Genomic DNA, 22,402 nt, shown 5'->3' with positions numbered 1-22,402 from the left:
TCTGTATTTATCACCCACTCCTGGTGTTGGCTTACAGATACTGAGGTAAAATACTGACCAAATACTGATCTCCAATATCAGGGACTATAGCTCCACACACGGGTTACAGGGGTGCACTCAAGTGGAAATAAAATATTCCTATAATATTATTACAGGTTGGGACTTTTCTGCTTTCTGACAATATTATGTGAATTTTGCTATTCATTTATTTTTTATTTGCACACATATATAGAGCCAGTAAGTTCCTTAGTGCTTTACACACACCGTCACATATATGACTCCATTATCCACACCTGTATTTCTTGCTACTTCTGCTGGTATTTCCGTTTCCCACCATTAGAGGCTGGCAGCCCCCCTCATTCTGCTCTGGACCCCTATGGATTCTAGTTACACCTGTGAAGTCTCTAATGACTGCACAGCGCCAGAATCCCTGTGATCTCCAGCTCCATCTACTGGACAAGTGCGAGATTGCACCTAATTGTGCTTGTAGCAGAGGCAGCTGTGCTCTCATGTGAGCAGTATAATAAGCCGCTGCCAGCCACTGCCTCCCTGCTGCCGCCTGGAGCTATGGAGGTGAGGCTGGGCTCTGCTGCCGGCTATGGCCGGCCGTGTGTAGTGTGAGGGGGGCATGGAAGTGACGCAACGGGGGGTGATTTCCTCATTACACTTACTATTGTGGGTTACAGGTAATTTAGTGACCAAATATACAATTGGTGGAAGAAGGTTGAACCTGATGGACCGAGGGTTTTCACTCTATGTACAGTAACTAAAATAACTAGGTCAGCAGGAAGTGGTGAATAAACCACATATAGAGTAGTTGCTGTAAGGCTAGGTTCACATTGCGTTAGTGGGTGTCCACTAATGGAATCTGTTACATGGTGAAATTGTTGCAATTAACGTCATGTAACAGATCCATTAGCGCACCCATTGACTGCAATGTGCTAACGTATACCATTTTTGGCATGCGTCAGCGATGTGCTGTTAGTTTCGGACGGACCTCGAACGCTGCTTGCAGTGTTCAGGGTCTGTTCTTCGCTAGCGCAGATAGGGGATCTGTGCTAGCGGGGTTGCCTAATGCAATCCCTTTTTGGACATTGCGTTAGCGCAATCCGTTAGCGTATCCGGGAAGCTCTCGGCCGGAGCGCGTGCATTAGTAGCGCTCCTGCCGAAAGCAATTTTAACCCTGTGGAGGCCGGGGGACGTGACAGACATCAGAATATGAGTATGTACTGTTTTTTTTTTTTTTTTTTTACTTTTACAATGGTAACCAGGGTAAATATCGGGTTACTAAGTGCGGCCCTGCGCTTAGTAACCCGATGTTTACCCTGGTTACCCAGGTGCTGCAGGGGGACTTCGGCATTTAGTCCCTGGTTACAAGTGAACACATCGCTGGATCGGCGTCACACACGTCGATCCAGCGATGACAGCGACCAAAAAAAGGTCCTGATCAATCCCCACGACCAACAATCTCCCAGCAGGGGCCTGATCGTTGGTCGCTGTCACACAACGAGATCGTTAGCGGGATCATTGCTACGTCACAAAGCATGACGTTGCAACGATATCCTTAACGATATCGTTATGTGTGAAGGTACCTGTAGATTGGCTGATATAATTGGGGAACAAGTGTTCCTAGTTGGGCTGTATTCACATGCAGCGTTCATGCTGCGGCTTTTAACCACAGCAACATTGTGCTTTTGTCTTGCGGTTTCTGTCCACACTGAGTTAATTTTGATAAAGTGAAATTCTTCTTTGGGGGGTTAAACTGCACACTACTTTTCCTGACCTAAAAGATCAGTCAGGTCATTTCTGTGCCTGGAATTTTTCTCCCAATTTAAGAGTATATTAAATGCTAAGTGACTGCCGGTGCCATTGATGGTTGTGATTCGCCAGATCTTCCTACTAACAATAAAACCCCTCTTCAGGTCAATGGAGTATTAAATTATGAACCCCGTCAAAAATGTAGGTGAAAAGTTCCCTTTTAAGACACTTTGCATGATGGTGGTACTTGAACTGTGAGCCGCAAGCCTCGTTATGTCCCGGGAAAGCGCTACATGTTGGTGGTACTGATCAGAATGTTATAATTTGTGACCTATCATAATGTGTTTTTTTTTTTTTTATGTGGATGGCATAGAAATCCACGATTCACTTACAACTAAGGGTACCGTCACACTATACGATTTACCAACGATCACGACCAGCGATACGACCTGGCCGTGATCGTTGGTAAGTCGTAGTGTGGTCGCTGGAGAGCTGTCACACAGACAGCTCTCCAGCGACCAACGATGCCGAGGTCCCCGGGTAACCAGGGTAAACATCGGGTTACTTAGCGCAGGACCGCGCTTAGTAACCCGATGTTTACCCTGGTTACCAGCGTAAAAAAAAACAGTACATGCTTACATTCCGGTGTCTGTCCCTTGCCGTCTGCTTCCCGCACTCACTGACTGCCGGACGTAAAGTGAAAGCACAGCGGTGACTTCACCGCTGTGCTCTGCTTTCACTTTACGGCCGGCAGTCAGTGAGTGCAGGAAGCAGAGAGCAAGGGACCTGACGGACACCGGAATGTAAGTATGTACTGTTTGTTTTTGTTTTTTTTACATTTACGCTGGTAACCAGGGTAAACATCGGGTTACTAAGCGCGGTCCTGCGCTTAGTAACCCAATGTTTACCCTGGTTACAAGCGAATGCATCGCTAGATCGGTGTCACACACACCGATGTAGCGATGACAGCGGGAGATCCAGCGACGAAAGAATGTTGCAAACGATCTGCTACGACGTACGATTCTCAGCAGGATCCCTGATTGCTGCTGCGTGTCACACAGCGATATCGTAACGATATCGCTGGAACGTCATGAATCGTACAGTCGTAGCGATCAAAATGGCACTGTGACTGTACCCTAAAGGACACTGATGCAAAACAGTACAATTCATTTGGACTCATACTTTATGCAAGTATGGATATGTCAGCAGGTCTAAGACTCGTTTTCAGTATACAGACTATACATCGATATATCTCAATCCAGCACTTTGGCTTTAAAAGCGTAACGCTTTATTTCTATCTTAAGACACATTGGAACAGAATACTCCAAAACATGTCCTGTGCCCCTATCTCTTCATGTACCCATACAGCAGTATTGTGGCAGTTCAGTTTGTAGCTACTTTAGGCTGGATCAGGGCCGGACTGGCCATCTGGCAAATGAGGGAAGGGCCTGTCTGGTTGTGGGCCGCCTTGTCTGCTACAATATTAACAGAATCAGTGTTCTCAAAACACCCATATTAAGAGTTGTGATGGAGCACAAAGTGGCTGACTCCATCACTTACCCCAGGAGGCCATGGGTATCATCTATTTATATAATTGCCTTAAATTGTCTGTCATCCACTTCCATCTGGACGTCCTCAAATCCCCCAATCCACTGTGCCACACTGGAAGTTCACCGACTGCCATATTGGAATACCTAAGTGATGGGTATTCCAATATGGCACCTGCTGGTGGTGCCGGGCTCTTGCGCAGTACCACCAGTGAGTCATCGGCGGGCTGCAGAGGGGGAGAGCAGGGCTGTTAAGGGAGATGGCAGGACACTGGTGGAGAGCTTGGCTGCTGAGGTAGAGAGCAGGACAGCCAGCGGACACATGGGTGGCGGAGGGGCACAGCGGGATGGCAAGTGGAGAGCTGGGCTGTGCAGGGAGAATGTGGGATAGCAATTGTAGAGTGGGGCTGCAGAAGGTGTGATGGTGGATGGACAGCTGAGCTGCTGGGGGAGTAAGCAGGATGGCCAGTGGGCAAGGGGTATGTGAAAGAACACAGTGGGGCTGCTAAGAGATTGCGGGTCAGTGGGTGGAGAGCTGGGCTTTGGAGGGACAAAGCGGGACTGCAAGTGGAGTGGGGCTGTGCACATGGGGGCAGAGATTCTAAATGCTGCAAAGCCTGCCCCATCGCGACATTACCGTCCTCCTGATGTGATGGCATCGGGCCTCCATATAGTTAGAAATGGTGGTCTTATAGTAAATCTTCCTTTCCCCCATCCAGGGTAACATTAGTAATATCCCAACTGGTTCATGGGGATGGGGACAACATGGGTCGGTGTGATTTCAAATGCCAGGGCTGAATTTCTGCCCCAGTCCGTACTTAAGCAGGATACTGATATGTCAGCTTGTAACAGAAAAGCCCGGCACCAAAGTCACCTGTTGCTGTAATGATCTGTAAGCTCAGTGGATCCGCACGGTTATGTGGCACAGACTGGGTGCTCACCAGAAAAATACAAAACCTCAGTCTAGAGAAGGGGAGACAGGTGGCACTCGATGTACTTGTGAGGAAAAAATAAATGTTATGTCCTTAAAAACATGGAGATGGGGAGAAGTGTAGAGAAAAGAATGAAGATGGCTGTTTTGCACTTGCTGCGCTTCAGCAGGTCCTGTGCTGATGTCTGCTTATGTCATACATGGGAAACTGAACAAGTGATGGCATTCTACTTTGCATACAGCATTTCTGATTCAATTAAGTTTCCTGGAATTTTTATGACATCACTTCCTATTCCAATGGAAAAAGTTGTCTGGGTTTCTGTAGCTCGTTCTGCTGTCTCCTGCACCACTACATTTCCCACAACAATAACTGTTTAGACTTCTGTGTCCTCATCTGCATTGTGTGGGTGTTGTCTGCACCTTGTCAGCTGGAAATCTCTAATAGGCTGTAGGCTGCCATTTTATAACACAATCAACTTGGGCGATGGTGAGTGCGTCCGATGTTTATCGGTCGTTCATCACAGCACCACAGAGAGGGGATCTGCCCTTCAGGAACAGGAAACCTACAGATACATAAGGGCAGCATCTCTCGCAAGCATCAGTTGGTTTCCTGTTCCTGGAGGACAGGATGCCCTACAGATATCTGCAGTCTCATCTGTAAATACCCAGGCCAGCTGTCTGACTTGGGTAGCGAGGGGGTCTCCTACCTCGGGCAGTGCAGGTTCCTGGAAGTGCCACGGTGGGTCTGGGTAGGGCTTCACAACAGTGAGCGGTGCAGAGAGGAGCAGAGTCCAGAGGAGATCAGTCTCCAGATGCTAGTGAAGGTGAGTATTTTCTCCCTCCGGGGGGTCCGTTCAGTCTCCTGGTGCCTCTACTACCACTACGTCTGGTCATCGTCCTCTGGAGGGGCAGGGCGTGTGCGGTAGGATTGGTCGCCGTGCCCAGGCTTCACGGCACATCCCTGTGCGCTCTTTCCGGGACCGGAAATGATGCGGTGGGACCGGAAGTCGGACGCGTGCTGGCTTCTGCTGCAAACACCACTATGCTGCGGCCATGTGCAGCGATGGTGGGGTCGGGCGCCGTACCCGAGCTTCCCGACGCATCCCTGTACGCGCTGTCTGGTACCGGAGGTGACACGCAAGGGGCGGAGTCGGGACCGGAAGTCAAACACCAGCTGGCTTCTGCTAGGAGTGCTGCTGTGCTGCGGCCTCATGCAGCGATGGGAGCCTTCAGAGGCCATAGGGGGTGGGGGAGTGACCAGCATGGGGTGGCTGGCCACACACCTGCACAGGATCTGGGGGAAGGGCTATATATAGCCGAACAGAACGCTGCAGGGCTGCTTGTGAGCCCATCTGCAGCTATGGGTGAGCCAGAAGCTGCCATCTGTCTGCTGGAGCAGGGCAGAGCCTCAGAAAGGTCCCATGCAAACCCCCAGCTGAAGACCCACGGATGCAGTAACCAGCCCAGTCGCAGATCTAAACTGAAGAATCCGGTTCGCTCCCCCAGTAATCCAGTACCTACTGCTACTGCCTGGGTAAGATATCTTCGTGGACGTACCCTGATGCAGTTTTTTCCTATGTTTATTTCCTTAGGGGAAAAAATGCGCTGGTAAAGAATAAGGAATGCGCACTATGCGGTTGCCCTTTTCTAGACACCTACCCTAAAAGACTGTCAGTTGTGTGTGCGACAGACTATGAGGAATAAAAAGATGGGACATTGTGTAGCGGTAGCACCAGTTAAATTACACAAAACTCAGGGGTAGTAGCTGGTCAGTCAACACCAATAGACCAGGTTTTGGAAGTCTTGCAAAAGGGGTTGGATATGGGGTTATCCCCAAATACTCTTAAAAGTACGGGGGTCAGCCTTAGGGGTCCTCTTTGGCTGCAACATTGCTGAAAATTACTGGGTCAGGAGATTCATCAGGGCAACAAAACGGTCTAGGCCAATGGTGAAGAATAGGGTCATGCTGTGGGACCTAAACCTAGTCCTCTCAGGCATGAGGCCCCATTTGAGCCAATCTCTTCAGCCTCTATTAAAGACCTGTCTCTTAAAGTAGCTTTCCTGGTGGCCCTAACATCAGCGCGTGGGATAGGCAACATCCAGGCATTATCCAGGGTTCCCCCTTACATGCAACTTAGAGATGATAGTGATACTGTCCCCTGATCCAGCATATCTTCCTAAGGTAGTGTCCAGATTCCACAGAACACAGGAGATAGTTCTGCCATCTTTCCTCCCTAATCCTACTAATAAGGAAAGGAAATTACACACTTTAGATGTAAAAAGATGTATCTAGCAGTGACTGATCCTTGGAAAATAGATAACGCCCTATTCGTGTCCATCAGGGTAGCAGGAAAGGTCATAAAGCATCAAAATCTACATCAGCTAGATGGATCAGGGAGGCTATTTCGCTGGCATACATCTCAAAAGGCAAACCAGCGCCTGGAGGTCTAAAAGCGCATTCCACTAGAGCTATGGCGGCCTCGTGGGCAGAAAGGCTGGAGGTGTTGATCAACCAAATTTGTAAGGCTGCTACTTGGTCTTCTCCACACTTTCTATAACCACTATAGATTAAACCTGGGTGCCTCTTCTGACCTCTCTATCGGTGTAAGGGTGCTGCAAGCCGTAGTCCCTCCCTATAACAGTTACTCTGTAATTCTCTCCATGGTGCTGTCATGGACGACCGATGGTCTGTTACTCACCGGTTAATGGTGTTTTTCAGAGTCCATGACCGCACCCGTACATACCCTCCTGTCTTCTGTTCTGGGTGTACACCTCTTCCTTTGTTTAAATAATTCACTGGTAGTGAATAGTTAGTTGTATCGTTGCTTATTAAGTATGCTATTAACCTTGGTGGTCCTCTTGTGCTCTGTAAACCAACTGATGTGTGGGAGAGGTGCCACCCTTATGTATCTGTAGGTTTCCTGTTCCTGAAGGGTGGATCCCCACTTTGTTGTGCTGTCATGGACTCCGAAAAACACTGTTAACCGGTGAGTAACGAAGACTTTGGCATGCACCCATAGACTTGTATGGGTGAGTGATCTGATTCTCGGCTGCACCCCCAGCATGCTGAGATCTTCTCATGCCAAATCTGCATGAGAAAATAATGGCAGATCTGCACTTCCCCATAGTATAGCACTGGGCTGAGGGCTACCTGATAACATGGCAGCGTGCTGTTCGATGCTTTATGTGCTCATGTGAGTGAGCCCTCTGTGCTTTAGTTTTTTCCTTCTGTTCTTGCAAGAGCTGTAACTGTCTTTCTATCCACATGCAAACCAAAAGGGAAAACTCCTCAGTTGTTTTTTACCTGGCAATGATTCTCCAGGACAGGGATTACAGCAGTAACAAACAGTATTATTTTTTTTAAATACAATTCTGCTTGTTGCAATTTTCCTTGCCCTGTAACTTTATTTTCTTAATCAATAAATCTTGGTTTTTGCACCTCTAGCAGCTGTTACATCACAAAACAATATACAGCAAATGGGGTCGCCTTCTGACCTTGAGGGGGGGCACTGTGACAAGGAAGTCGTGAAAAACAGATGTAGTTGAATTACCTGGAGCAGTAGTGGAACAGAAACTTCCAAAATTGTTTGGCCTTTGGTACACACACCTGGCCTAGTTCCTTATAGTCCGACTGAAAACTTCCTGATCTGCACTTCCAAGGCTGAGGAACAACAAAAGCCTAACAGGACAAATTAATCCATAACGACTGTTCACATTTTATTTTTAGACAAATTTAAAAGCTGCTTTTTACCAGAAAAAAAAAAGATTTCTGTAAACTCATGCACACCTGTATCTGCAGCATGTCAATTCTATCAGTGTTGCATTTTTTTTAGATTTTTTTTCCAGTGCATTTTTGATTAACTGTATTAAACACATACTGTAGACCAACACATTCTCCACACAAAAAAACCTCCAACAACGAGCACAACCCAGCTTCTTTAGGCTAAGTACCCACAAGGATATAGCAATGTTTTACGCAGCGTCAAATAGAAGCATAGCAGGCATGTGATTTCTATAAATCCAGTCCACTGTGCTTGTAACCTAGAACGCAGCTCTCTGGATGCAGTGCAGGTGAGCGGTGTCCAAACCACTGCTACTCCGGCTCGTGGGCACACAGCCTTAAGGTACCTTCACACATAACAATATCGTTAAGGATATCGTTGCAACGTCACGCTTTTTGTGACGTAGCAACGATCCCACTAACTATCTTGTTGTGTGACAGCGACCAACGATCAGGCCCCTGCTGGGAGATCGTTGGTCATGGGGAATGATCAGGACCTTTTTTTGGTCGCTGATCACTTGCTGTCATCACTGGATCGGCGTGTGTGACGCCGATCCAGCGATGTGTTCACTTGTAACCAGGGTAAATATCAGGTTACTAAGTGCAGGGCCGCGCTTAGTAACCTGATATTTACCCTGATTACCATTGTAAAAGTAGAAAAAAATGACAGTACATACTCACATTCTGATGTCTGTCACATCCCCCGGCATCCACAGGGTTAAAACTGCTTTCGGCAGGAGCTGTGCCGCTTTATGACCGGCACTCAGTCAGTGCAGGGAAGCTGTCAGCCGGAGCGCTTGCATTAGCAGCACTCCTGCCGAAAGCAGTTTTAACCCTGTGGACGCCGGGGACGTGACAGACATCAGAATGTGAGTATGTACTGGTTTTTTTTTAATTTTACAATGGTAACCAGGGTAAATATCAGGTTACTAAGCGAGGCCCTGCGCTTAGTAACCCGATGTTTACCCTGGTTACCCAGGTGCTGCAGGGGGACTTCGGCATCGTTGAAGACAGTTTCAACAATGCCGAAGTCTTTCCCCTGATCATTGGTCGCTGGAGAGAGCTGTCTGTGTGACAGCTCCCCAGCGACCACTCAATGACTTACCAACAATCACGGCCAGGTCGTATCGCTGGTCGTGATCGTTGGTAAATCGTTTAGTGTAACGGTACCTTTACTGCCAAGAGAGCAGGTTTTGCCTGCAACCCTACAAAACAAGTAAACATAGCCTTAGGCCAGTTTTGCACATCCATTTCTGTGGATCTTCTATGAAGCCTCATTGTTGGCAAGATGGAAGACTTCTTTAAACGGGTTGTCCACTACTAGGACAGTCCCTTCTTAAACTAAATGTTTGGATCCCGATAAAATAACCAAGCCTATACTCCTCCCATGTTGGCAGCAGTCCAGCAGAGTTGGCACCTGTGGTCTTGGGGATTGTGATGCAGTGAAATGACACATGATGCCCGGCAGTCAATCAGTGCTGGCGTCCGTCTTCACCTACAGACACTACTGAACATGAAGAGGAAGTCAGGGATGAGCTGCAGCCCTGGCTACCTCCAAATGTTCAGTTTGTACAAAGGTGTAGATGGTGACCCCAGCGCTGATCGGGCACTGGCAACATGTGGCACAACTCCACATCACAGCCCCAGGGAGAGAAAGTGCTTACAGCATGGGTTGAGCACTGGCATGGGGAGGGGGGTGAGTATAGGCTTCATTTTATCAGGACTGAACATTTAGCTTGAGGTTGTCCTATTGGTGAACAACCCTTTTAAAAGGGGAGTTGCTTACACAGGGCTTTCAGCCTGGGGAAGAACAGGTGATGCTTATTTGAGCCATGGCATTTGTATGTGCAAAATGTATTGCTGGAGGTGCTAAAAAAACTGCTAACTTCATGTGTTTTATGACCTAAGTTGACATAACTTTATCACCTACCTACTCTAGGAGTAGAACTGTTGTGTTGCAAATCCACTGTTGATCAAAAGCCGCTTATTTATTTTTTTTGGTTGTACCTGTCTCGTAGACCTTGTTCACAACTTTCTAGACTGGACTTGTCCTGTTCACACAGCTGCAAGTTATTCCCATATTGTAGGCAATGCTGTGAGCTTTCCTATATGCTGCATTACCACATTCTAATAAAAGGAATTTCTATTGGAAAGCCCTGCCTTCTGCTACTGCAGATCTTGTGTGCAGTCCTGGTACTGTGGTTAATGGGCTAATAGAACTATTACAACACTTCGCTGACATCCAGCTTCTCAACTAGAGTCTTTTTTTTCTTAATGCAGAATAACAAGGCGGCTTGTTGTGGGCTTCTTCAGACCTTGAGGCTGGAACCTGCACCTTAGCTGGTGAGGCTGCTATATTCCCCTGATGGGTGTTATCTGTATCTTTTTTTTTTTTCTCTTCACCATGACAGCACCCACTTGATGGGATCCACCGCTAGGAACAGGAAACCCTATGGAGAGATAAAAGGGGCGGTCCCTCACTCCCACAGTTGGTTTCCTGTTCCTAAGGGAACTCATGGAGAGAAGAGGATACCTAGCCTGGATGCCACTTGCGCGGTTACCTTTAGGACTGCAAGGGCTCCAGAGCTGGAAGTGGCATCGGGGGTCCTATCGTCAGCTCCCCCCTCTGCTGGAAGGCACCATCAGGCCAGGTTTGGGGAGTCGCCTGGCTCATGGAGGATAAGTGTCTTCGTGTGGCCTGCAGAGGGCAAAGCACATGCAGGTAAGCTCGCCGCTATGCTCGGCGGGCGTACACGCAGTTGTATGGCCTGGTGTCGTCCCCCAGAAGTGAAGCAAAAGCTTCTGGGGTGAACTAGGAGATGGCGCTTGCGCTCTTATGGCACCCAGCTGGCTGTGCTGTGTCCTTCGGGTCTGTGGCCCAACAAACTCTCAGGTAGTTTGGGATGCACCCTTCATGACTCCCTTCATTTGCCTTCCTTTAGCCATCTCTCTATGCTGGCTTTCCTCTTCTCCTGTCCAGCGCCTTACCTAGTGTCCCAAGCCAGCAGCAACGAACCTGGTCAGGCGATGTTCTGTCCGCTGGATTCTCTATGGCTGCCTTTTTGGCAAAGTATGGGTGGATGTGGCTGACTCTTGCAGAAGTCACAGCCTCCGGTTCCTTAGCTAGACTTGCAGTTTCTCACTAAGTTGGGGCTGGTCCCCTGACAGTGACTTGGTCCCTCCAATTCTGCATGCGGGCCCCACAGGTTGCTTCTGCACTTCCCATGCCCCTAGGACTCCTTCTGTCTTTCAGGGAGCTTCTTTCTATCTCCATTTCCACTTCTTCTGTTCTGTCCATCAGGAGCTGCAGATCTGCACTTCTCCTTAGCTCCACTTCCTCCCTCCTTCTCACTCCCCCCCTAATTGGCTCCTCCCCTACTCTACCTACCTATCCCACCCCTCCCAACACCCATTCCTATCCAGCCTGGGATGAGGCATTCCTCCCTAAGGGTATACCCACTTGCCCCGACTGAACTGGTGTGTTGGATGTGAGTGTTAGTCCTGGGTAGTGCTCCCTCAAGAGAGTGGGATACACCATTGGATGAGGTATAGTACCTCTGTGGCGACTGGACCCCAGGTGCACCACATCATTTGTAACCAACACTGCCATCATGTGGTTAGATGACCACATGCAGGGCTGGACTGGCCATCGGGCACTTCTGGCAAATGCCAGAAGGGCCTGTGGCAGTAGTGGGCCACTCGCCAGTGCAGACACTCACCACCCCCCCGCCAGCACATTTAACTATACCGACGAGACACCAGTACAGTTGAATGCAATGGAGTGTCCACTGTCACTTCCTCTCCCATCATTTCCTGCTCTGCCTCTGACACTGCAGGTGCACAATGACATCATATCATCGTGCACCTGCTGTGTGCCGGGCAGACTGCAGCCGCTGAGACCGGAGCCAGGAGCAGCAGTTATCATTGTGATAACTGGATTGTGGGGCTATTGGGGAGGCTGTATTACATTCTATGGGGCCTGTGCTGCATTACACTCTATGGGGGGCTGGCTACATTATATTCTATGGGAGCTGCATTATACTATGAGGAGGGCTGCATTGTATTCTATGGAGGGGCTACATATTGTATGGGGGCTGCATTATGCTCTGAGGGGGCTACCATATATCATATATGTAGGGGCTGCATTATGCTCTGAGGGGGCTACCATATATCATATATGTAGGGGCTGCATTATATCATATATGTAGGGGCTGCATTATATTCTCGGGGGTTACATTATACTCAGGGGGCTACAATATATTCTGTGGGGTGGCATCATTATACTATGTGGGCTGCGTTATACTGTATCGAGGACCATGGGGAATACATTATACTATAAAGAACTATGGGGTGCACTATACTATGGGAAGTGAATTGTATTACTTGGATGACAATGGCGGGACATTATACTATATGGAGCACTATGAGGAATGTATTATACTATTTTGAGGACTGAGTATATTCTACTATATGGAGAACTGTGGCAGTACATTATACTATATGGAGGAGTGTATTATACTATATGGAGGATTGCAGTGTATTTTAATATATGGAGGACTATGAGGAGTGTATTATACTATATGGGGGACTGAGGTGCACATTATAATATATGGAGGACTATGGGGTGTATTATACTAAACAAGCAAAATGCTGCCTATTCATCCAGTGATTGGATTGTTTGTGGGAACAGAAATCCTTGTTCTCAGCAGCACATCAACAGTGTAAACTGTAGATGTGCTGCTAACATGATACTGTATGGGGACAGATTGATCTAATTGTGATTGTTCTGTTCCCTTCATTCTTTCTCAGTTGGTGTTAAGGCTGGGAAACAAGTGAACGACTTCAGTATTGTCAATCACTCGTTTAGTGGCCTGAGATCAGCGCATGTAAATACAACAGAAATGCTTCGCAGGGAGATGAGGCAAGGATGACGACCGTTGTAGATGGCGCCTGGGAATAGTGCTAACTCTACTACTTTTTCAGCCATCAGAGCATTTAATTCTGGTATGTGTAATGATTTTTAGGGCTGGTCAGCTGCATAATGTCAGCTATCAATCCCTGGTGTAAGTAATGGAGAGGTGTCGTGAGACCGAGCGACTCTGAAGAGCGGTGGCAGTAGTAACAGTACTGCTCTTAACAGTCGCCGAGCTCCGCAAGACCTGGTATATTTGAAGTGGTGATGTCATTGGGCCTCGTGCTGCGCAGTGGAACCAAAAGTGGCTGTAGGCAAAGTATATGGAGCATCAGAATAAGGTTACATAGCTTTGGTAATCTCAATCCCTTCATTATCTACGAGATCCAGTTATGTAGGTAAAGTAACCGCTTTTCTTGGTGCTGCAACTAAAAGCAATAAATAAAACTAAGCTGTAATGCTGGATACAGCTGTAATGTTAGTGTTACTCCCCTCACTACTTGTAACCTAAAAGTGTACAAAGATATTATACGTCACCATGTGACAAGTGGGCCTGTGTAACTTCAAATGCCAGGGCTGAATTTTAGTCCGTCTGGCCCTGACCACATGCCATGCTACTGACATTTTTATTTTTTGGGCCATTAGAGGGGGGACCTTTTACACCTAATTGTTTATACTGTAGTGGACATCTTGACACCTGTGTGGTGGCAGTTGAAGAACTATGCTGTGCCACCCCCTTCACCAGTGTAGCAGGAGGTGCACTCATAGCAGTGCAGGAATGTACAGTGTTTTGGGGATAAGGAAGCTCTCATCTACACCCACACCACTATGCCTGGCACCATGCCGGCAGTAGTGACTGAGTGGCTGCTGCACATGAACCAGTGTTGGCTCAGTGCTCCTAGCTTACAACCCATGGCCGGCTGCACCCACTGCTCACGTTGATTTGTCATTCCTGATTTAATTCCATGCTCATGAAAATGACTTGGTAGAATTGGGAATGCATAATTTTGTTTTTCCTTTTGGAGTTAAAAGCATATTCTTCATCTCTAACTTTTGAAGTGCTTCCTCTGCCTTTGCTCTATTAAATGGAAGAGGATTTGCCCCCTGAGACAGTGCTGCTTGTTCTTGTTGAATGTGTTTCTTGCAATCTTATAAATGGTTTCCTGGCTGTTGTGTAAAGGCAACTAATGCAATTGACTATCTTTATCCACACCCAAGTATGGTACGTCCAGCTTTGATGTAATTAAAAAAATAAATACATTAAAAAAATAATTAAATTAAATAACAGATTAGTTGCATTAAACACGTTGTTTAGGTTCAAAATGTACAGTATGAATAAGGCCTAATCTATGCTGAATGGAAGTGTTGAAACCACTTGGTCCTGACTTGAGTGAGGTTCAGATTCATCACATTTCTAGTAAATCTTTGTTTTTCCCTCCAGAGAACCAGAATGGACGGTCTCAGACTTCTGACGCTTGTGTTGGTGGTGGGTAACCTGGGACCAGGACATGTTACTAGTTTCTTCAGTCACCAGTTTAATGGAGAGAAGGTTCCTCCAACAACTAAAGGGGATCCAGGGAATCCGCTATTCCTCACTCCTTATCTGGAGAGTGGGAAGATCGATGAAGGTGAGGAATAATTGTCATTTTCCTTGAGTTCCCCATATTTAGTACTTGTGTTTTTGGAGGCATTAGTTAAGCAGAATGGGAGCAAACTCTGAATCTCTTAACTATATTGTGCTGCTCCAGCAGTTGCCATCCTGTGATACTACAACTCCCAGCATGCTGTGCCATCAGTTTCACACCGAGAGCCAGACTGCTGTTCAATGCCAACCATCTAGACACAGAACATAAGATCAAAGGTGGCAAATGACAAACCATTCCTGAGGAAACGGATGAAAGGTTTTGGAGATGAAAAAATTGGCTGAAAGGGTGAAAAGCCATAAAATGGCAAATAACCATTTATTACCTGATAAATTCCCTGCAGCTGCTCTGTTGCTTCCTGGAGGTCTTTGCCGTGCAGCAGTGATGGCTGCAGTGGTACTGTGCCATACGCTGCTGAGTCTTTGTTTTTTGCTTAAATGTTGCAAGAACTCAGGTGTGCACTGCAGGCAGAGGTCTGCAGTACACGTGTACAACAATTTTAACAAGTCGCAATTGATGAATTAACCAAAAAACGACGAAATCTGAAAAGCCCAAACTGCCCAGTGACTTACCGTAATAAGGTGCAAATGGGGGAAAATGCCAAAAACTAGACCACGGTGCAAATGCAATAAATTTTGTGTCCAAATGTTTTTTTCAGGAAGGCCAAGAGTCCAAATTAAAGTAGCTGGTACTGAAAGACCTTAATCACTTATTTTTTTGGCAGACCGCAAAAGCAAGATCTAGTAAGGGGCCTTCCTGTCTTTCAAGGCAGCCACCAAGTAATGTGTCACCCCACCCCTCATTCATGTATACCACTATGAATGGCAATCGATGTAAATCTGAATAACACAAGGTCTCATAGGTTTTCCGATCTGTATGATTTCTCTTATATTTGCCTGACATGTAATAACTTTTATTTCAGCTCGGGAGTTGAGCCTTGTAGGAGAACTGCCAGGAGCAAATGTGAGAAGTTACTCAGGATACCTCACCGTGAACCAGACCTATGACAGCAACCTCTTCTTCTGGTTTGTCCCTGCACTGGTAGGAATGGAATCTGCCTTCTCTATTTTGACTCCTGCATTTCTTCCACTTCTACGTTTTCTTGCCAATGAAGCACCAGCTACAAAATGCTATAGAACTCCATGGTATGTGGCCACGGGACAGGTATTGTGGAAATGCAGGCACTGGATTATTCATCTCGCTCCCCTATATATTGCCTCCCTAGACAATCACTGTAAAATTAGACCATTGATAGGACTTCAAAGTTTTTTTGTTTGTTTTTTTTATTTTGAGTTTACTGGTCTGTGTTTAGGACTCTGTAGAGGATTACAGTGGTATATGTAGGATGTTTGCCACAACTGCCCCTCCTTACACAGGTTGTGCAATTGTCATGTAACCAGTAATTTCATATGCGATTTGCACACCAGTACCACCATTACTGCATGCATGCATCACTAGGACCACCATTACAACATGCATGTATCACTAGGACCACCATTACTACATGCATATGTCACTAGGACCACCATTACTACATGCATATGTCACTAGGACCACCATTACTACATGCATACGTCACTAGGACCACCATTACTACATGCATACGTCACCAGGACCACCATTACTACATGCATACATCACTAGGACCACTGTCACAGGGTCCTTCTCCAATCTCACACAATCAAAAGAGCTAGAGTATAGTAAACAATTCCAAGACCTTTGTTTAGGCAAAAATATGAAAGGTCCGTATACGATCCACCACACAAAGGATAAAATAGTCCAGAACACGAATGCAGTTCAGTAACAGGATAAGTCTAACAATCCAGCAGAGGATAGCGTAGTCCATATTCTCTTCCTTCTCGCTCATCTGCTGTGTCCACATCATCATTCCACACAGGACTGACTGTCCCTCTCCTCATTCACAGGTTAGTGGGGTGGGTCACAGGGGCTTATTCTTTTAACAAGCTAGTACAATGTCATTAGCATATTGGCAAACAATACTGTGGGGCCTGATCAGATGGCAGCAACAGCCATTCATCAATTAGCAAACAACTCCTTCTACAAGAGAAAACTATGACAACAAGTAAAATAGAAATATACAGAAAAATGATACCCACATAGCATATCACACCATCACAACCACCATCAGTACATCAATTGTAATGTCAAGTCAGACAATATACATTTGTAAATTTGTATCTCCTGAACCTACAACTTCCAGTACGTCCCTAACAATGGTAGGAGATACTGACCGTTGTTGCGATTTGTCATCTGAATGTGGGTGATACAGGAACCACTGTAGTGATGAGAATTAGTCAGCATCACTAACATTTTATACATGACATTGTTTGTCTTTTCTTAATCTGGTCCAGACCCCAGGAGTACGTTAACAGCCACAGCTTATTTCAGACTACTATCTTTTCTGGTCTAGTACAGCACATCCCTCACACAAAGCCCTTAAAGGGAACCTGTCACCCCCTTTTTTTTTTCGATTTGAGATAAACATATGGTTCAATTGTGCATGAGCTCTGCATTACAGCAGTACCTTTCATATCCCCCGATTCCCCACCTTTGCTGAGAAAATACCTTGTAATCTCTCCATTTTCCTATGTAAATTACCACGGTCTAATGGGCGGGGCCTAGTCACCATTTCTCCCCATCTCCTGCCTTGCTCTACGCATTAATTTTTCTTCTTTCCTGCGTTGGTGTCTTCCTGCTCCTGCACATTGAAGTGGCCTCTCACGTGCGCAGTATGTTTTGCCCAACAGTGGGCAAAGTATAAAAATCATTACTGCGCGTGCGCCATTTTACATTACATTCTGTGCCTCGGAAGTCTTTCCATCCAAGGGGGCATAAAACGTAATGAAAAATACGGGTGCATGTGCAATAGTGATTTTATGCTTTGACCAGTTGGGCAAAGCATACTGTGCAGGCCAATTCAATGCACACGCACAAACTACAGGATCTGTGCTTTTATCGGTCGTCCATGACAGCACCACGGAGAGAGAGGATCCGCCCTTCAGGAATAGGAAACCTACAGATACAGAAGGGCAGCACCTCTCCCACAAATCAGTTGGTTTTCTGTTCCTGGAGGACAGGATGCCCTACAGATTTCTACATTTCTTCATCTGAATACCCAGGCCGGCTCTGACCCAGGTAGCGAGGGAGTCTCCTACCTCAGGCAGTGCGGTCCCTGGAAGCGCCACAGTGGGTCCGGGTAGGGCTCCACGACAGTGGGCGGAGCGGAGTCTGGGGGATGTCTGTCTCCTGAGACCAGCATCGGTGAGTATTTTCCTTCCCTCAAACCCCCCCCCTCCCAGGGTCCGTTCAGCATGCCTGGTGCCTCGGCAGATCCTGCGGCCGTCTGTCGTCTGGTTCGTGGGGCTCGGCGTGGCGGTGTGCAGCAGGGTCAGCCAGCGGCACTGGAATCAGTCGCCCGGGGTCGGGCCTCAGCCTCCATACGCGTCCCTGTGCGCTCTTTCCAGCGCCGGAGGTAACATGGCGGGGCTTAAACCAGAAGTCAGACGCCAGCTGGCTTGTGCTGCAGCCATGTGCAGCATGGGGGGGCGGTCAGAGGCTATAGGGGGTCTGGCGGCCACACGGGGAGGGGGCAGTACCGCTGGCCACACCTGCTAATCCGGATCCGGGGGAAGGGCTATATATAGCTACCCTCACCTACTGTATTCTCACCCATCCCTTGTAGATTGTGAGCCTTCGCAGGCAGGGTCCTCATTCCTCCGGTACCAGTTGACTTGTATTGTTTAAGATTATTGTACTTGTTTTTATTATGTATACCCCTCCTCACATGTAAAGCGCCATGGAATAAATGGTGCTATAACAATAAATAATATAGCCACACAGAAGGCTGCAGGGCTGCTAATGAGCCCATCTGCAGCAATGGATGAGCCAGAAGCTCCCGTCGGTCTGCTGGAGCAGGATAGAGCTTCAGAAAGGTCCCATGTTAACCCCCAGCTGAAGACCCACGGACGCAGTGATCAACCCAGTCGCAGGACTTCGTCTAGACTGAAGGATCTGGTTCGTTCCCCCAAAGATCCGGTACCTACCGCTGCTGCCTTGGTAAGATCTTCGTGAACGTGCCCTGATGCAGTCTTTTCCTATGTTTTTTCCTTAGGGGAAAAAGTGCGCTGGTAAAGCAAAGAATAAGGAGTGTGCACTATGTGGTTGCCCTTTGCCAGACGCCTACCCTAAAAGACTCAGTCGTGTGTGTGACCGACTTTACTTCAAACCTTAAAGAATTTATCAGGAGAGAAGGAAGATTCCTTAAAATCCTTGTCCCAAAGGGAGCCTTCCAAGAGAAGGGAGCCTAGCGTCTCAGATTCAGATTCGTCTACTATCCTTAGGAAAGAATGACTCGGAAGCCTCCATCTCCTCTGCATCCTCTTCAGAGGAGGATGCTAATAGATTGTTCTCTGCTGGACCAGATAGACAGACTGGTTAAATCAGTCAGATCCACCATGGGGGTGGCTAATGAAAAACAAGAACTTTATTCCGACTCCCATGACGGCACCACGAGAGATGGGATCCGCCCATTAGGAACAGGAAACCTACAGATGCAAAAGGGCGGCACCTCTCCCACATCAGTTGGTTTCCTGTTCCTAAAAGGACTGGATCCTACAGAAAAACCTTAGGAATCCCAGGCCGGCTGGTTCAGGTAGCGGGGGGGCCTCCTACCTCAGCCAGTGCGGAGTTCCTGAAGTGCTTATGGTGGTCCTGGAAGGGCTGCACGGCGGTGGCATATCCAGCAGGGAGCGGTCACCAGGGGGTTCCTGTCTCCAGGGCCAGCGTGGGGTAAGTATTCCGGTCCCCCTCTCGTGGTGCCATATGGGGCTCTGTTGGGGTGGCAGTGTCATGGTGGTGCCTCCCAGGGCTGTAGCTGGCTCCGTCAGCATCCCACATTGCTCGCAGCGCTGACAGGGAAGTGCTGCAGGCTGGGGTAACATTGATGGGTGGAGCTGGCAGTTACTTCCAGGTTGCAGGGGTTCTGCGCATGTGCAGTAACTCCAAGATGGCGGCACCCACCGGAAAATAACACGCCGCTCACCCTCAAGCTCTGGGGGGGAGGGGGGGCGGGGGGTGGATAATGTTCCGGAAGGAGTGCTGAGCAGATGTGCTGACCGGAGGAGGGGCTATATAATGGCGCTCCAGGTGTGTTCCTTGCTTCTGGCCTCCAGTTAAGGATGGAATCTGAGCAGGATCAGCAGCCTCTGCTGCTGGAAGAAGTATCACAGAAACCCAAGGATGTGGAACACAGTAGGAGCAGTGGATCTGGCCGCAAAAGCTCCTCCAGACGGGGGTCTGGAGCATCAGCCAGAAAGGATCCCCCTCGTACTCCGGTATCTCTCTGATTTTGGGCAACCACTGGTAAGTGATCTTCGAGAAAGTTCACCCAGTGACTGGTCTCCCCTTGTATGTTTTATTATAGGGGAAGAAGAGCGTCAGTAAAGCAAAACATGGGGAATGTGCCATCTGCGGGGTTCCCTTACCTGACTCGTGTCCTAAAAAACTGTACCTTGTGTCCAGCAGACGGTGAAGTCCTGGAAAGGAGGAGGGGATAGCATCATAGATCTATATAGACTAGATTGCCTTGCTTGCCCCCTCAGGTAGCAAAAGAATCCTCTTCTATTGCGGCCAGCCTGAAAGAAATGGTCAGGATGGAGATTAAACAGTCCATTAAAGACCTATCTCATGCAGGAAGCTCTAGGCAGAAAAGCCAGTGGATATCCGATTCGTCTGTGGACGAAGACAAGGGTGACATCTTTGGCGATTTCAGCTGCATCATCCTCCTCTTCGGATGAAGACGCTGCCTGTTTCTGCTTACCCCTGGAAAGGATAGACAAATTAGTAAAAGCAGTCAGAGGAACAATGGGTATAACAAAACCCAAGCCTCAACTATCCAAAGACATGTTCAGTGGACTAGAACAAAAGAAACGCTGAGTTTTTCCTTTAAATGAAAAAAAAATACAGCAACTTATCAACAGGGAGTGGAAAAAACAGAAAAAAGGTTCCTTGCCACCAGCACAGAAGTGTAGGTATCCCTTTGATGACCCAACAGTCAGCAATTGGGGGGGGGGGGGGAGGAAAGCCCCCAAGTTAGATGCAGCAATTGCCAAAGTGGCAAAACGAACCTCTCTTCCATTTGAGGATATGGGTTCCCTCAAAGACCCTCTGGACAGGAAGGCGGACACCTTTCTAAAGGGAACCTGGGAGATGGCAGCCAGTGCCTTAAGACCTGCGGTAGCTTCGACCTGTACTGCAAGGTCAATGATGGTTTGGCTGGACCAGTTAGAGACCCAGTTGAAGCAGGGGGCTTCTAGAGACTCTATACTAGCAGCGTTACCAGTGATTCAGGAGGGGGCGGCTTTCTTGTCAGACGCTTCCATTGATTCCGTTAAGTTTGCAGCTAGAGCAGCAGGTCTCTCCAATGCCGCTAGAAGAGCCCTATGGTTAAAGTGCTGGCCGGGGGATATGCAAGCAAGAGCAAAGCTCTGCTATCCCTTGCAAGGGAGAATATTTATTTGGGCCCACCTTTTCACCAGTCAGATCGGTCCAGATGGGATGATGGAAGGAAATGAGGTACAGGATTCATGTTCCGCCGTTCTTCGAGAGAAAGGAAAAAAAAGACCAATGACTAGAAAGACCAGTGGGGGGGGGGGGGGGGGGGAGTTTGTTGCTTTACTGCAGAGTGGTTAAAAATTACAAAAGGTGTTTGGATACAAGACACTATTTCCCAGGGACTCAAACTCTAGTTCATTCATACCCGACGAGATAAATTTAAGTTAACCCCCTCACGTTCTTCTGCCTCTGAACAAGCTGCTTTAGAGGATGAATTGATGACTCTGTTCTAAAGATGTCTTGATAGAGGTCCCACGCTCTAAGAAAAGGTTTTTACTCTTCCCTATTATTGATTCAAAAACCTGACAAAATTTATACTATTATAAATCTTAGAGGTCTCAATAGATTTTTGGTTAAGCATACTTTCAAAATGGAGTCAATCAACTCAACAATTAAAATGCTTTTTCACAACTGTTTCATGGTTGTAGTGGACTTAAACGATGCCTATTATCATGTACCCATTCATGCGGGTTTCCAAAAATACCTGAGTAGCAGTATTAATGGGTGGAACGATTTGACATTTTCAGTACAGAGCACTTCCCTTTGGCATAACTTTGGCCCCCAGGGTATTTACAAAAATATTGCTGTGGTCATGGCACATTTGAGGGAATCCCCTATTTAGATTTCCTCGTTGTTGGAAATTCAGTACATCACTGCCAGTCACAGTTGGAAATAACTAAGACTAAATTAGAACACCTAGGTTGGGTCATAAACTACGAAAAATCTAAGTTACAGCCCCTAAACATTCAAAAATTTTTGGGGTTAATATTGGATTCGAAAACACGTGTCTTCTCCCTATAGAGAAATTAGGCCAAATTCAGTCATGTCTTAAAGGCAATTAATACACCCTCTGTCGCTTCGACAAGCCATGTCCCTATTCGGATCACTTACGTCATGCATCCCAGCAGTTAAATGGGCTCAATTTCACACCAGATCCCTGCAAAAAAGTCTTGTTGTTCCATGACAGAGTTTTGGGGGCGCAATAAATAAATTAACGTTGGGATCAATAACATTAGAATCCCTTAGATGGTGGCTAGATAAAGAGAAATTTATCAGCCGGGGTTGCCTGGATAACGGATATTACTTGGGTGATGACCACAGATGCTAGCTCTTCAGGGTGGGGAGCCTACATGGAGGACATGGTGGTCCAGGGGCAATGAAAACCCTTCACAACATCCTCATCCAATCAAAGGGAAT

General features: G+C 47.3%; 1 protein-coding gene across 1 annotated transcript in view; it reads left to right on the top strand.

The window, feature by feature from the left end:
• The first annotated feature begins 558 nt into the window (after positions 1–558).
• Positions 559–22,402, top strand: part of CPVL (carboxypeptidase vitellogenic like) — a 102,386-nt gene continuing 80,542 nt past the window's right edge. The window contains exons 1-3 of the mRNA XM_069729924.1: positions 559–573; positions 14,371–14,557; positions 15,495–15,613. Coding sequence (XP_069586025.1) covers positions 568–573; positions 14,371–14,557; positions 15,495–15,613 — 312 coding nt within the window. The 5' untranslated portion in view covers positions 559–567. The remainder of the gene's footprint in view (positions 574–14,370; positions 14,558–15,494; positions 15,614–22,402) is intronic.

Source organism: Ranitomeya imitator, chromosome 6 (genome assembly GCF_032444005.1).
Source record: "Ranitomeya imitator isolate aRanImi1 chromosome 6, aRanImi1.pri, whole genome shotgun sequence".
In the NCBI taxonomy this organism is placed as follows: Eukaryota; Metazoa; Chordata; class Amphibia; order Anura; family Dendrobatidae; genus Ranitomeya; species Ranitomeya imitator.
The sequence above is the reverse complement of the archived record's forward strand: the minus strand, read 5'-3'. Positions and strand labels throughout refer to the sequence as shown.